We start from the raw sequence: 16,325 nt of genomic DNA, 5'->3' as shown, positions 1-16,325 counted from the left end.
GGCCTTAGCTATAGCTATAGATAATACCTTTGCCCACAGATCAATAGTTCAATAATTCAAACTTAATGGGTCTGAATCTATGCTTATTTACTTGCTTGGTCAATCCTCGTGGGTCAAACTCTGGCTATCTGACTCGCTAAATAGACATCATCAATGGATTACTTGGTTGTTGTATTGTATTTAACTAGGCAAGTATGTTGAGAACAAAATCTTATTTACAATAACGGCCTACCGGGGAAGAGTGGGTTAACTGCCTTGTTCAGGGGCAGAACGACATATTTTTACCATGTCAGATCGGTGATTCGATCCAGCGACCTTTCGGTTACTGGCCCAACGCTGCCGCCCCTTTGTATGAGCGGCTCAACACAAGTATATTTTATCAAGACACGTTTACATGTTCCTAATATAATCCATGGACTCATGCACAAATGTCATATGATGAATTATAACTGACAGACATCCTTTCAACTGAAGATACTTTTTGATGGACAATTAAGCTGGTCATTTTACTGAAGCGCATCTTTCTGACAACCGGGAAACAGGGGCTGGGGCTGGGGTTGGGCTCGCGGTCTTAATCAGATCCATTTCTTGTTTTGATGCGTGCGCGGCTCCGGAGTCAAAGCAGAGAGAGCGAGGGGAATCAGTGCGAGCGACGAACGGGAGGACGGATAACGGTACCGAGGACAACAGGGATGTACAGCAAACATAGGCAGAAAAATGCCCAAATATCACCGGCACAATGTGGACGTTCGCTTATTATGTTGTCTTTGTTACTACTGAATGGCATACTGGAAAGTGCAAACGGAGATACCCGAGTACAAGGTAAAGACAAAAAAGAAAGGCACTCGCCTTTGTAGCATAGCCTACTTACAAAGTTATTTTCCTCTTTTCTATCTACCAGTTGCATGTCGTGTGGCAGCACCCGAGCATTGTTGATAAGACGTTTGCTTTCGTGATAGAAAACAAACGACTGGATCTATTTCTTGTTATTTTGTTGATGTGTTCTGTTTGTGTCCAACTCCTGTGTTTTTAAAACGTGACGACGAACTGAAGGCTAATGTCAGCGATCCAACTTCCCTCGGAGTGGTTTGAATTCTACAGTATAATGTCCATAAAAGGAAGAGCATTGAGACGAGTAGCTTATAATGAATAAGGTAGTCTACAGTACAATGTGGCAGTTGTGGTTATAACCACGCCAACACCTTATTAATGACACCATGTTTATTTTTATAAAAGTGGCAACTCATACAAATATTCTAGTTGTTTGAAAGTGACTTGTCCTTTTTAGGTGATAATAGATATTTTGAACTTCGCTGATACTGACTTGAAAGAGTATTTGGGCTCGGAGTTCAATACTGCGTATTAAATATCCTGAAATGAACCATAACGTTTTATGGAATATGTACAGTTATATCACAATTATTCCTACAGTAAGTAAAATTTTCAAAAATCACACTGAGAGTCATATCATTGAACTGCACCAGGTCAATAGATGCAAATGAGCCATATTCAATCAAATCCTGCATGAAGATTTCCAGGAGAATTGTGAAAAATGCAGTCCGGTTTAATTTTAGTTCACGCTGAGGAGCCTATATGAATGTAATGTGTGTATTATTTCAGTGTAGGAGGAATGCAGTTTCTTAACACGCAGCTCAACCCTGGTTAAAGTACAACTGCACCCCAAAATGATCTTTTGGGATTTGTTTCTTAGTCCATTGTTGATATAATGGCAAAAATGTTTTGCATGTATGATGCAAAATACACAATACTGGCATTATTTCTGTATTTTGAAAGTTAGATATCTTGAAAACTTGTTTGCCCGATGTGCAAAACATTTTGGGAGTATATCAACAATGGACTACTGAAACCAATACCGAAATATATTTTTGGGGGCTGGAATTTACCTTGAACTTTTTACTGCAGTGGGCTAAGTCAGGGTCACACAGAGTGTTTCTTGGTAGTCTTAAACAAATCTGCTTTGAAACAACAGTATCCACCTCTCACACATGGTTACGGGCTTAAAAAAGAAAGACACATGTACCATGTCAGATATAGAATGGAAATATATGACATTTTGAGTTTGCATCCCAATATTACAATGAATATGCATCACAGTAGACTGAAATATAACAACACTGTTTGACATAGAAACACTGTATTTTCATCCGTTTTTAAATAAATAAAAAATTATAATGTTGGTTAATTATGAAAAATATGAATAACATTCCACCCTTGAGGCCACTAGGACTTTTGACTGCAGGAAAGAGAAACTGGGTTTGATTGAATGTCACCTTTTCTATAACTCTTTAGATTACTATTGTTTAGTTCCAGATAAGGCGAGGCAATATGGCCTAAAAATCAGATCTAGATTTTCTCACATTTATGGCTGATTCACGATATATATATCTTGATTTAAAAAATAAAATAAAAATCTCTAAATAAGCGCTGTTGTAGAATTACAGGTAAAAGACGCTGCATTTCAAACAGTCAGCTATAATCTAATGAATTCAGGGCTTGTGAAGTTATACCAAGGATAAATTTAAGCCTTCCACATCCATAAGACCCACTAATAATTTAAATAATTAACTACTTTAACTACTTTTGTTTTCAATAATCCCTGATCTGGCTTTCAAATCTGTCTATAAAAATGTATTTTTTTTTGTTACAAATGTAACTATAACCATGCAGAATGCAAATTCACTAATACTGACTTACTTATTCTAGCAGGCAATTAGGCTATAGACAATAAACACAGGGCACAGCAACGATCTCTAAAGCCCACATGCTTGTGATTAGGGGTGGCAGGTAACCTAGTGGTTAGAGTGTTGGACTAGTAACCGAAAGGTTGCAAGATCAAATGCCTGAGCTGACAAGGTAAAATTCAGTCATTCTGCCCCCTGAACAGGCAGTTAACCCACTGTTCCTAGTAACTGAAAGATTGCTAGATTGAATCCCTGAGCTGACAAGGTAAAAATATGTCATTCTGCCCCTGAACAGTCAGTTAATCCACTGTTCCTAGGCCATCATTGAAAATAAGAATTTGTTCTTAACTGACTTGCCTAGTTAAATAAAGTAAAAATAATTATCCAGATTATCTTTATATTTCAAGTTTAGCCAACTTGGATCTATGTAGTAGTAGCTAACAAGGTTGAACAGTTGCATTGTTATGAACACACCCTTCTGTCTCCACCTGTTTTGAACAGCAGGTTAGCCTGTCCACTTTGTTCAGATGTTGAAATCAAGTGGCACACCTTATTTCTCAGAATGAGAACGAGTTGCCAATTCCTAATATTAATTGTGTTTTATGATTGTTCGACATGTATACAACACAGACGAGGCAGCTAGTATAACAGACTGACTAAAATGCGGTACGTGGTACCCCAATGCTGCTCGCGACAAACTGAGCATTCATTTCTCAGAATCGATGTTCATTTATACTCTTGTTTTAGTAGTGTCTTGCTCTGCGCACAATTTGAGTCGTCGAGACATAAACACTTATATCGTGAGAAAAGTTTACTTCTCCACTATTACAGTAAAAATAATGTCTCAATGTGTTTTTGGTGTCCATTTGACCGATTCTGTTCGAACAAACCTCAAAATGCAAATAGTGAGTTGAAACCGCTCGTCAGAGAGGGAGATGTGATCTCTTAACATGGTTGGCGTGAGAGGCAGGGGGAGGGGCTTGGTGTGTAAACCATAGAGGAAGATGTGATCTCTTAACATGGTTGGCGTGAGAGGCAGGGGGAGGGGCTTGGTGTGTAAACTATAGAGGAAGATGTGATCTCTTAACATGGTTGGTGTGAGAGGCAGGGGGAGGGGCTTGGTGTGTATACCAAGGAAGAAGATGTGATCTCTTAACATGGTTGGCGTGAGAGGCAGGGGGAGGGGCTTGGTGTGTAAACCATAGAGGAAGATGTGATCTCTTAACATGGTTGGTGTGAGAGGCAGGGGGAGGGGCTTGGTGTGTATACCAAGGAAGAAGATGTGATCTCTTAACATGGTTGGCGTGAGAGGCAGGGGAGGGGCTTGGTGTGTAAACCATAGAGGAAGATGTGATCTCTTAACATGGTTGGCGTGAGAGGCAGGGGGAGGGGCTTGGTGTGTAAACTATAGAGGAAGATGTGATCTCTTAACATGGTTGGCGTGAGAGGCAGGGGGAGGGGCTTGGTGTGTATACCAAGGAAGAAGATTTGATCTCTTAACATGGTTGGCGTGAGAGGCAGGGGGAGGGGCTTGGTGTGTAAACCATAGAGGAAGATGTGATCTCTTAACATGGTTGGTGTGAGAGGCAGGGGGAGGGGCTTTGTGTGTATACCAAGGAAGAAGATGTGATCTCTTAACATGGTTGGCGTGAGAGGCAGGGGGAGGGGCTTGGTGTGTAAACCATAGAGGAAGATGTGATCTCTTAACATGGTTGGCGTGAGAGGCAGGGGGAGGGGCTTGGTGTGTAAACCATAGAGGAAGATGTGATCTCTTAACATGGTTGGCGTGAGAGGCAGGGGGAGGGGCTTGGTGTGTAAACCACAGAGGAAGAGGGTGAAGCAAGAGGGTTCACTCTCGCAAATATATCTGTCCAAAGTTAGCCCAATGCGTTTTTATGGCTTATTTTGAACCTAAATATGTCACCTGCCTTACCACCTTTGGGACAACGACTCCCATTGTCAGGGACGGAGACGTGCATCTCGTTCATTATATATAGATCTCTGGTGTAAATGGGAAGGTGCACACAGCACAGAGGAGCCAAGAGACGAGACCAAACAAGCGGACATAAAGGCTCATAAAACCGAGAAAAAAAACGACAGTTGAGAACATCGCGAACTAACATACATTCAAATGAATCGAATGAATTCGATATATCATCCGGCCCTAGTTTCAGACGCAGAACAGAAAAACCACAGTCCGTGTATCTCTAGTGGTTAGAGTGTAGGTAGCCTAGTGATTAGAGTATAGGGGCGGCAGACCAATCCGAACTCATTTTGTCGGCATGTCCAGCCCTCCATTATCTCAGCCAAACCAACTAGGCTAAACCAACTAGGCTCGTTATTTAACTATTTTATTTGTATTTCGAAGACGCATAGTTTTCAGTTTTTCCGAACTCACTTCACTCACGTGCGTAAGAGGGAGGCTGGCGCTGCTGGCACATACGCAGATGAAGTACACCTCCGGAACGCCAATTCAGCTGTCCTAATAATTCTAATGATTGCTCAGAATTGGCATATGCTTACTTAAATTTGGACCTGACACCGATTTAAGAAAAGAGTAAGGCCTTTACATGACTGTTTCCATATTTGGCCTTAATCAGTTTAATATCAAATTATAAGTGTTCATGTAAACATGCTCATAGAGAGAGATTGTATAGTCACACTGGTTCCCTTGCTTATATCTCGGGGTGGAAACAAATCTAATTCTAACGCTATACGTCTCGGAGCAAAGCTAATTCAAGTCATGTCGGATAATTCTTGGAGGGAGGAGATGAGACTGTAATCTAATCTGTCAAAATCAACAAAGGTTTATACAGAGACCCTGAGTCGGAATTGTGGCAGAGGACTTTAAGAAAAAAAGAGAGAAAAAAAACGACATTCAATTTGTTTCTCCACCTTTTATGTCAAACCACAGCGAATTCATTTGAAACAAGCTATTTTCTCTCAGTTATCATCAACAGTACTCTTCTCTCTTATTTTGTCCAAACTAGCTATCACTTAATTGCCTTATTAGTTCTTGTTAGCCAACCCATCTTGATCCCCATGCTAACTGCTAACTTTCACTTGACTTCAGCCTATACTTAGGGAGTAAATATCCATCATTGTGCTTTTTCAAACTTGATTTCCGCTCAGCAGTTACTTACAACACATATGCCTTGTTTCCGTGCATTTACAGCAAGACCTATTTACAAAGTACCGTATGAGTCCTGCTGTCCACATACTCCACCTTTCAGAGCCTCGGGTACTCGAGGAAGATGGAATGAGAGCTCTCAGAGAGACAGCGAAAAGGGGAGAGAGAGTGTTGGTTTACCTACCACGGAATAGCAGGAGGAGGACGGACGAGTAGGAGGCAGACTTCCTCTGAAAAGCTCAACTTCCGTTAGTCGCCCGCTCCTATACACTATGTATTTCACCTCTTCTTCTCTCTCCGTCCTTTTGCTAACTACAAACATGCAGTCGGTTTGACCGTAGGTTCCCTCTCCTCAAAGGTTTGATATGTGGACTATAACAAGGCGTCATGCCCCTTTTTGGTCCGCCCACTAATGGAAGCCTTTTTAGTCCGCCCACTAATGAAAGCTCTTTTTAGTCCGCCCACTAATGAAAGCCTTTTTAGTCCGCCCACTGATGAAAGCTCTTTTTAGTCCGCCCACTAATGAAAGCCTTTTTAGTCCGCCCACTAATGAAAGCCTTTTTAGTCCACCCACTAATGAAAGCCTTTTTGGTCCGCCCACTAATGGAAGCCTTTTTGGTCCGTCCACTAATGAAAGCCTTTTCGGTCCGCCCACTAATGAAAGCCTTTTTAGTCCGCCCACTAATGGAAGCCATTTTAGTCCGCCCACTAATGAAAGCCTTTTTAGTCCGCCCACTAATGAAAGCTCTTTTTAATCCGCCCACTAATGAAGGCCTTTTTGGTCCGCCCACTGATGAAAGCTCTTTTTAGTCCGCCCACTAATGGAAGCCTTTTTAGTCCACTGTGTGGGATCCTTTTAGTGTCAGTATTTATATCCCAACTGTTATGGTTATGTATTGCATAGCCACAGTGTGTAGGGGGTAGTTTAACAGTGTGTAGGGGGTAGTTTAACAGTGTGTAGGGTAGTTTAACAGTGTGTAGGGAAGTTTAACAGTGTGTAGGGGGTAGTTTAACAGTGTGTAGGGAAGTTTAACAGTGTGTAGGGGGTAGTTTAACAGTGTGTAGGGGGTAGTTTAACAGTGTGTAGGGTAGTTTAACCGTGTGTAAGGGGTAGTTTAACAGTGTGTAGGGGTAGTTTAACAGTGTGTAGGGGGTAGTTTAACAGTGTGTAGGGGTAGTTTAACAGTGTGTAGGGGGTAGTTTAACAGTGTGTAAGGGGTAGTTTAACAGTGTGTAGGGGGAAGTTTAACAGTGTGTAGGGTGTAGTTTAACAGTGTGTAGGGGGTAGTTTAACAGTGTGTAGGTGAGTTTAACAGTGTGTAGGGGGTAGTTTAACAGTGTGTAGGGGGTAGTTTAACAGTGTGTAGGGGGTAGTTTAACAGTGTGTAGGGGAGTTTAACAGGGTGTAGGGGAGTTGAACAGTGTGTAGGGGAGTTGAATAGTGTGTAGGGGAGTTGAACAGTGTGTAGGGGAGTTTAACAGGGTGTAGGGGAGTTGAACAGTGTGTAGGGGAGTTTATCAGTGTGTAGGGGAGTTGAATAGTGTGTAGGTGAGTTGAACAGTGTGTAGGGGAGTGTAACAGTGTGTAGGGGCGTTGAACAGTGTGTAGGGGAGTGTAACAGTGTGTAGGGGAGTTGAACAGTGTGTAGGGGAGTTTATCAGTGTGTAGGGGAGTTGAATAGTGTGTAGGTGAGTTGAACAGTGTGTAGGGGAGTTGAATAGTGTGTAGGGGAGTTGAACAGTGTGTAGGGGAGTTTAACAGTGTGTAGGGGACTTGAATAGTGTGTAGGGGAGTTGAACATTGTGTAGGGGGGTTGAACAGTGTGTAGGGGAGTTGAACAGTGTGTAGGGGAGTTGAATAGTGTGTAGGGGAGTTGAACAGTGTGTACGGGAGTTTAACATGGTGTAGGGGACTTGAATAGTGTGTAGGGGAGTTGAACAGGGTGTAGGGGAGTTGAACAGTGTGTAGGGGAGTTGAATAGTGTGTAGGGGAGTTGAACAGTGTGTACGGGAGTTGAACAGTGTGTAGGGGAGTTTAACAGTGTGTAGGGGACTTGAATAGTGTGTAGGGGAGTTGAACAGTGTGTAGGGGAGTTGAACAGTGTAGGGGAGTGTAACAGGGTGTTGGGGAGTTGAACAGTGTGTAGGGGAGTTCCAGGTAGAACCATTATGGTTCCAGGTAGAACCATTATGGTTCCAGGTATAACCATTTTTGGGTTCCATGTCGAACCCTTTCTACATGGATCCCAAAAGAGTTCCACCTGGAACTTAAAAAAGGGTTCTCCTATGGGACAGCTTCAGAACCCCTTTGAAACCGTTGAGTGTACATCTATTTCTAAAATCCTAATATCAGGATATGTTGCCCACTATGATGCCCCAATGCATTGCCTCAATCCCTGTATTTGTTCTCTCGGTTCAGGGAAAGTTTCCAACCACTTGAGAGATGACCTGGATTTCAGCCCTTCTCTTACACAACAGATAATCACAGTATAGCTGTATTGGAGGAGGATGATGTGTCAGTAGTTATTTAAACCATTACCAGGTTATATAACCTGAGTGCTTGAGAGGAGGCTATATTCTCCCATCAATACTATTTTCTGGTTCCCACTGTCAAATTTGTAATAAAGCCACGCGGCTTTACAGCGCAAAACTTTCATAGGTCCTTTTCAGATTGGCTTTGTAGTTTGTTATTACAGTGAGACCAACACATTGGCCTGTAGAGTTGAACCTTTCCAGCCATCTGAAGGAAAGTTCCATTGAGAATAGGAGGTGAGCAAAGAGCCGTGGGCTCTCGTTAAGCAGTGGCACGGTTGACAAGAAGCCACTTCCCTTTGCAGCACACGTTACAATTGGCTGATGACTTTTAGCACTTGAATATCATGGATGGCGAGAAGAGAGGCCAGAAGCCAGAAACACCACCTTGCTTACAGGCCCTCTGCATTGACTCTGAGTGGGAGAGTACATAGGAGAACCCCTTTTGGTTCAAAGTAGAACCCTTTTTGGTTCTAGGTAGAACCACTTCGGGGTTCCAGGTAGAACCCTTTTTGATTCCAGGTAGAACACCTTTTGGTTCCAGGTAGAACCCTTTTTGGTTCCAGGTAGAACACATTTTGGTTCCAGAAAGAACCCTTTTTGGTTCCAAGTCGAACCATTCAAGTAGAAACGGTCCTAGATTGAACCCAAAAGGATTCTACCTTGAACCAAAATAGTTCTACATGGAACCAAAAAGGGTTCTTCAAAGGGTTCTCCTATGGGGACAGCCAAATAACCCTTTAGGTTCTAAATAGCACCATGTTCCTAAGTGTGTAGACATGCTGACTCGCTGAGAGAAGCGGGGCTGTCCTCCTGCTCTTTCCGTTCCAAACGGCCTGATTTGTCTGCCAGAGAGAAACTGGGGCTGTTGGAAGATCCATGGCCCGGGGTGGTGGGAATGGAACGCCAGGCAGCAGATCATCCTCCTCTCCTCCCACCACCAGCGTCGCCACACCTCTCCCACCTCCATCCCCTATTCATCCACCATACCCGTCTTCTCCCCCAGCATTTCCTGCCTCACCCCCTTACTCCCCCGACACACACCGTTTCACAGAGAGACCCAGACAGAGAGACCCAGGCAGAGAGACCCAGGCAGAGAGACCCAGACGGAGAGACATAGGCAGAGAGACCCAGACAGAGAGACATAGGCAGAGAGACCCAGACAGAGAGACCCAGACAGAGAGACCCAGGCAGAGAGACCCAGGCAGAGAGACCCAGACAGAGACCCAGGCAGAGAGACCCAGGCAGAGAGACCCAGACAGAGAGACCCAGGCAGAGAGACCCAGACAGAGAGACCCAGGCAGAGAGACCCAGGCAGAGAGACCCAGGCAGAGAGACCCAGACAGAGAGACCCAGGCAGAGAGACCCAGGCAGAGAGACCCAGACAGAGAGACCCAGACAGAGAGACCCAGACAGAAAGACCCAGGCAGAGAGACCCAGACAGAGAGACCCAGGCAGAGAGACCCAGACAGAGAGACCCAGACAGAGAGACCCAGGCAGAGAGACCCAGGCAGAGAGACCCAGACAGAGAGACCCAGACAGAGAGACCCAGGCAGAGAGACCCAGGCAGAGAGACCCAGGCAGAGAGACCCAGGCAGAGAGACCCAGGCAGAGAGACCCAGACAGAGAGACCCAGGCAGAGAAACCCAGACAGAGAGACCCAGGCAGAGAGACCCAGGCAGAGAAACCCAGTCAGAGAGACCCAGGCAGAGAGACCCAGACAGAGAGACCCTGCTTCTTCATGGTCCCCTGTGGGATAGAGAGAAAACAGTAAGAGAGAAGAACATTGAGAGATGTAGAGGGTGATAGGAGAGATAAAACACTGAGATGTAGAGGGTGATAGGAGAGATAAAACACTGAGAGATGTAGAGGGTGATAGGAGAGATAAAACACTGAGAGATGTAGAGGGTGATAGGAGAGATAAAACACTGAGAGATGTAGAGGGAGATAGGAGAGATAAAACACTGAGAGATGTAGAGGGTGATAGGAGAGATAAAACAGTAAGAGAGAAGTCGGGGGTGATAGGAGAGAGAAACCACTGAAAGATGTAGAGGGAGATAGGAGAGATAAAACAGAGAGATGTAGAGGGTGATAGGAGAGATAAAACACTGAGATGTAGAGGGTGATAGGAGAGAGAAAACAGTAAGAGAGAAGTCGAGAGTGATAGGAGAGAGAAACCACTGAAAGATGTAGAGGGAGATAGGAGAGATAAAACACAGAGAGATGTAGAGGGAGATAGGAGAGATAAAACACTGAGATGTAGAGGGTGATAGGAGAGAGAAAACAGTAAGAGAGAAGTCGGGAGTGATAGGAGAGTTAAAACACTGAGAGATGTAGAGGGTGATAGGAGAGATAAAACACTGAGATGTAGAGGGTGATAGGAGAGATAAAACACTGAGAGATGTAGAGGGTGATAGGAGAGATAAAACACTGAGATGTAGAGGGTGATAGGAGAGATAAAACACTGAGAGATGTAGAGGGTGATAGGAGAGATAAAACACAGATGTAGAGGGAGATAGGAGAGATAAAACACTGAGAGATGTAGAGGGTGATAGGAGAGATAAAACACTGACAAGGTAATAAGAGAGAGAGAGAGGTAGAGAGAGAGAGGCAGAGAGAGAGAGGCAGAGAGCGAGAGAGAGAGAGAGAGGCAGAGAGAGAGAGAGGCAGAGAGAGAGAGTGTTATGTACTTGAGTGAAGACCCAAAAGCGGTTTTAACAGAAAACAGAGTTCTTTAATGAAAAACAGGAATGGCATAAATCCTCTTCCAACGTTGTCAATGGAACAAAAAGAACGTTAGTATAGTGCAGGATGCACCTGCCAGGCAGACTCCGACAGGATAGGACAAGGTGGAAGCAAACGAGACGACAGCTTGCTTCTGGCATCAAAAACACAAACAAGAATCAGACACTGAAAGTAGCAGGAACAGAGAGAGAAATAGAGACCTAATCAGAGGGGGAAGAGAGAACAGGTGGGAAAGAGTGAATGAGCTAGTTAGGGGAGATGTAGAACAGCTGAAGAATGAGAGACAGAGAAGGTAACCTAAAAAGACCAGCAGAGAGAGACAGAGTGAAGAGAAAGGACAGGAACAGACATAACAAGACATGACAGTACCCCCCACTCACCGAGCGCCTCCTGGCGCACTCGAGGAGGAAACCTGGCGGCAACGGAGGAAATCATCGATCAGCGAACGGTCCAGCACGTCCCGAGAGGGAACCCAACTCCTCTCCTCAGGACCGTACCCCTCCCAATCCACTAGGTACTGATGACCACGGCCCCGAGGGCGCATGTCCAAAATCTTACGAACCCTGTAGATGGGTGCGCCCTCGACAAGGATGGGGGGGGAGGGACGAGCGGGGGCGCGAAGAACGGGCTTAACACAGGAGACATGGAAGACCGGGTGAACGCGACGAAGATAGCGCGGGAGAAGAAGTCGCACTGCGACAGGATTAATGACCTGAGAAATACGGAACGGACCAATGAACCGCGGGGCCAACTTGCGAGAAGCTGTCTTAAGGGGAAGGTTCTGAGTGGAGAGCCATACTCTCTGACCGCAACAATATCTAGGACTCTTGGTCCTACGCTTATTAGCGGCCCTCACAGTCTGCGCCCTATTACGACAAAGTGCCGACCTGACCCCCTTCCAGGTGCGCTCGCAACGCTGGACAAAAGCCTGAGCGGAGGGGACGCAGGACTCGGCGAGCTGAGATGAGAACAGCGGAGGCTGGTACCCGAGGCTACTCTGAAAAGGAGATAGACCGGTAGCAGACGAGGGAAGCGAGTTGTGGGCGTACTCTGCCCAGGGAGCTGTTCTGACCAAGACGCAGGGTTACGAAAAGAAAGACTGCGTAAAATGCGACCAACAGTCTGATTGGCCCGTTCGGCTTGACCGTTAGACTGGGGATGAAAGCCGGACGAGAGACTGACGGAAGCCCCAATCAAACGGCAAAACTCCCTCCAAAATTGAGACGTGAACTGCGGGCCTCTGTCGGAAACGACGTCAGACGGAAGGCCATGAATTCGGAAAACATTCTCGATAATGATCTGAGCCGTCTCCTTAGCAGAAGGGAGCTTAGCGAGAGGAATGAAATGAGCCGCCTTAGAGAATCTATCGACAACCGTAAGAATAACTGTCTTCCCCGCTGATGAAGGCAGTCCGGTGATAAAATCTAAAGCGATGTGAGACCACGGTCGAGAGGGAATGGGAAGCGGTCTGAGACGGCCGGCAGGAGGAGAGTTCCCAGATTTAGTCTGCGCGCAGACCGAACAAGCGGCGACAAATCGACGCGCGTCACGTTCCCGAGTGGGCCACCAGAAACGCTGGCGAATGGAAGCGAGCGTACCCCGAACGCCGGGGTGGCCGGCTAACTTGGCAGAGTGGGCCCACTGAAGAACGGCCGGACGAGTAGGAACGGGAACGAACAGAAGGTTCCTAGGACAAGCTCGCGGCGACGGAGTGTGAGCGAGTGCTTGCTTTACCTGCCTCTCAATTCCCCAGACAGTCAACCCGACAACACGCCCCTCAGGGAGAATCCCCTCAGGGTCGGTGGAGACCTCAGAAGAACTGAAGAGACGAGATAAAGCATCAGGCTTGGTGTTTTTTGAGCCCGGACGATAAGAAATAACAAACTCGAAACGAGCGAAAAACAGAGCCCAACGAGCCTGACGCGCATTAAGTCGTTTGGCTGAACGGATGTACTCAAGGTTCCTATGGTCAGTCCAAACGACAAAAGGAACGGTCGCCCCCTCCAACCACTGTCGCCATTCGCCTAGGGCTAAGCGGATGGCGAGCAGTTCGCGATTACCAACATCATAGTTACGTTCTGACGGCGATAAGCGATGAGAGAAAAACGCGCAAGGATGGACCTTGCCGTCAGAGAGAGAGCGCTGAGAAAGAATGGCTCCCACGCCCACCTCTGACGCGTCAACCTCAACAACAAACTGACTAGAGATGTCAGGTGTAACAAGAATAGGTGCGGATGTAAAACGATTCTTAAGAAGATCAAAAGCTCCCTGGGCGGAAACGGACCACTTAAAGCACGTCTTAACAGAAGTAAGGGCTGTGAGGGGAGCTGCCACCTGACCGAAATTACGGATGAAACGACGATAGAAATTAGCGAAGCCCAGAAAGCGCTGCAGCTCGACGCGTGACTTAGGAACGGGCCAATCAATGACAGCCTGGACCTTAGCGGGATCCATCTTAATGCCCTCAGCGGAAATAACGGAACCGAGAAAAGGGACAGAGGCGGCATGAAAAGTGCACTTCTCAGCCTTCACATAAAGACAGTTCTCCAAAAGGCGCTGGAGGACGCGTCGCACGTGCTGAACATGAATCGACAGAGACGGTGAAAAAATCAGGATATCGTCCATGTAAACGAAAACAAAAATGTTCAGCATGTCTCTCAGGACGTCGTTAACTAGTGCCTGAAAGACAGCTGGAGCGTTAACGAGGCCGAAAGGAAGAACCCGGTATTCAAAGTGCCCTAACGGAGTGTTAAACGCCGTCTTCCACTCGTCCCCCTCCCTGATGCGCACGAGATGGTAGGCGTTACGAAGGTCCAATTTGGTGAAAAACCTGGCTCCCTGCAGGATCTCGAAGGCTGAAGACATAAGAGGAAGCGGATAACGATTCTTAACTGTTATGTCATTCAGCCCTCGATAATCCACGCATGGGCGCAGGGACCCGTCCTTCTTCTGAACAAAAAAAAACCCCGCTCCGGCGGGGAGAGGAGGAGGAGACTATGGTACCGGCGTCGAGCGAAACCGACAAATAATCCTCGAGAGCCTTACGTTCGGGAGCCGACAGAGAGTATAATCTACCCCGGGGGGAGTAGTTCCCGGAAGGAGATCAATACTACAGTCATACGACCGGTGTGGAGGGAGAGAAGTGGCCTTGGAACGACTGAACACCGTGCGCAGATCGTGATACTCCTCCGGCACCCCTGTCAAATCGCCAGGCTCCTCCTGTGAAGAAGAGACAGAGGAAACAGGAGGGATAGCAGACATTAAACAGGTCACATGACAAGAAACATTCCAGGATAGGATAGTATTACTAGACCAATTAATAGAAGGGTTATGGCGCACTAGCCAGGGATGACCCAAAACAACAGGTGTAAAAGGTGAACGAAAAATTAAAAAATAAATGGTTTCGCTATGATTACCAGAGACAGTGAGGGTTAAAGGCAGCGTCTCACGTTGAATCTTGGGGAGAGAACTACCATCTAAAGCGAACAAGGCCGTGGGCTCCCTAACTGTCTGAGAGGAATGTCATGTTCCCGAGCCCAGGTCTCGTCCATAAAACAGCCCTCCGCCCCAGAGTCTATCAAGGCACTGCAGGAAGCAGATGAACCGGGCCAGCGGAGATGGACCGGAAAGGTAGTGCGTGATCCAGAAGGAGAGGCCTGAGTAGTTGCGCTCACCAGTAGCCCTCCCCTTACTGATGAGCTCTGGCTTTTACTGGACATGAGGTGACAAAATGACCAGCGGAGCCGCAGTAGAGACAGAGGCGATTGGTGATTCTCCGTTCCCTCTCCTTGGCCGAGATGCGGATACCCCCAGCTGCATAGGCTCAGCATCCGAGCCGGCGGAGGAGGGTGGCAGTGATGCGGCAGGTGGCAGTGATGTGGAGAGGGGAGCAACGGAGAACGCGAGCTCCTTTCCACGAGCTCGGCAACGAAGATCAAACCGTCGCTCTATGCGAATAGCGAGAGCTATTAAGGAGTCCAGACTGGAAGGAACCTCCCGGGAGAGGATCTCATCCTTAACCTCGACGAGGAGACCCTCCAGAAAACGAGCGAGCAAAGCCGGCTCGTTCCAGTCACTAGAGGCAGCGAGAGTGCGAAACTCAATAGAATAATCCGTTATGGATCGATTCCCCTGACATAGGGAAGACAGGGCCCTGGAAGCCTCCTCCCCAAAAACAGAACGGTCAAAAACCCGTATCATCTCCTCCTTAAAGTCCTGATACTGGTTAATACACTCAGCCCTCGCCTCCCAGATTGCCGTGCCCCACTCACGCGCCCGTCCGGTAAGGAGAGAAATGACGTAGGCGATGCGGGCTGCGCTCCTGGAGTAAGTGTTGGGCTGGAGAGAGAACACCACATCACACTGAGTGAGGAATGAGCGGCACTCAGTGGGCTCCCCAGAGTAACAGGGCGGGTTGTTGATCCTGGGCTCCGGAGACTCGGAAACCCTGGAAGTGGGCGGTGGATCGAGGTGGAGTTGGTGAACCTGTCTTGTGAGGTCGGAGACTTGGACGGCCAGGGTCTCAACGGCATGTCGAGCAGCAGACAATTCCTCCTCGTGTCTGCCTAGCATCGCTCCCTGGATCTCGACGGCGGAGTGAAAAGGGTCCGGAGCCGCTGGGTCCATTCTTGGTCTGATTCTTCTGTTATGTACTTGAGTGAAGACCCAAAAGCGGTTTTAACAGAAAACAGAGTTCTTTAATGAAAAACAGGAATGGCATAAATCCTCTTCCAACGTTGTCATTGGAACAAAAAGAACGTTAGTATAGTGCAGGATGCACCTGCCAGGCAGACTCCGACAGGATAGGACAAGGTGGAAGCAAACGAGACGACAGCTTGCTTCTGGCATCAAAAACACAAACAAGAATCAGACACTGAAAGTAGCAGGAACAGAGAGAGAAATAGAGACCTAATCAGAGGGGAAGAGAGAACAGGTGGGAAAGAGTGAATGAGCTAGTTAGGGGAGATGTAGAACAGCTGAAGAATGAGAGACAGAGAAGGTAACCTAAAAAGACCAGCAGAGAGAGACAGAGTGAAGAGAAAGGACAGGAACAGACATAACAAGACATGACAGAGAGAGGCAGAGAGAGAGAGCGAGAGAGAGGGGGAGCTGGAGAGAGGGAGAGAGAGAGAGGGAGAGAGAGAGGCAGAGAGAGAGAGAGAGGCAGAGAGAGAGAGCGAGAGAGAGAGAGAGAGAGAGGCAGAGAGAGAGAGAGA

General features: G+C 46.9%; 1 protein-coding gene across 1 annotated transcript in view; it reads left to right on the top strand.

Annotated features, from left to right (window-relative positions):
• The first annotated feature begins 568 nt into the window (after positions 1 to 568).
• Positions 569 to 16,325, top strand: part of adam19a (ADAM metallopeptidase domain 19a) — a 238,946-nt gene continuing 223,189 nt past the window's right edge. The window contains 1 exon segment of the mRNA XM_064939148.1: positions 569 to 822. Within this exon segment, the coding sequence (XP_064795220.1) occupies positions 597 to 822 (226 nt within the window). The 5' untranslated portion in view covers positions 569 to 596.

This window comes from Oncorhynchus masou, chromosome 27, assembly GCF_036934945.1.
Source record: "Oncorhynchus masou masou isolate Uvic2021 chromosome 27, UVic_Omas_1.1, whole genome shotgun sequence".
NCBI classification, from domain to species: Eukaryota; Metazoa; Chordata; class Actinopteri; order Salmoniformes; family Salmonidae; genus Oncorhynchus; species Oncorhynchus masou.
The sequence above is the reverse complement of the archived record's forward strand: the minus strand, read 5'-3'. Positions and strand labels throughout refer to the sequence as shown.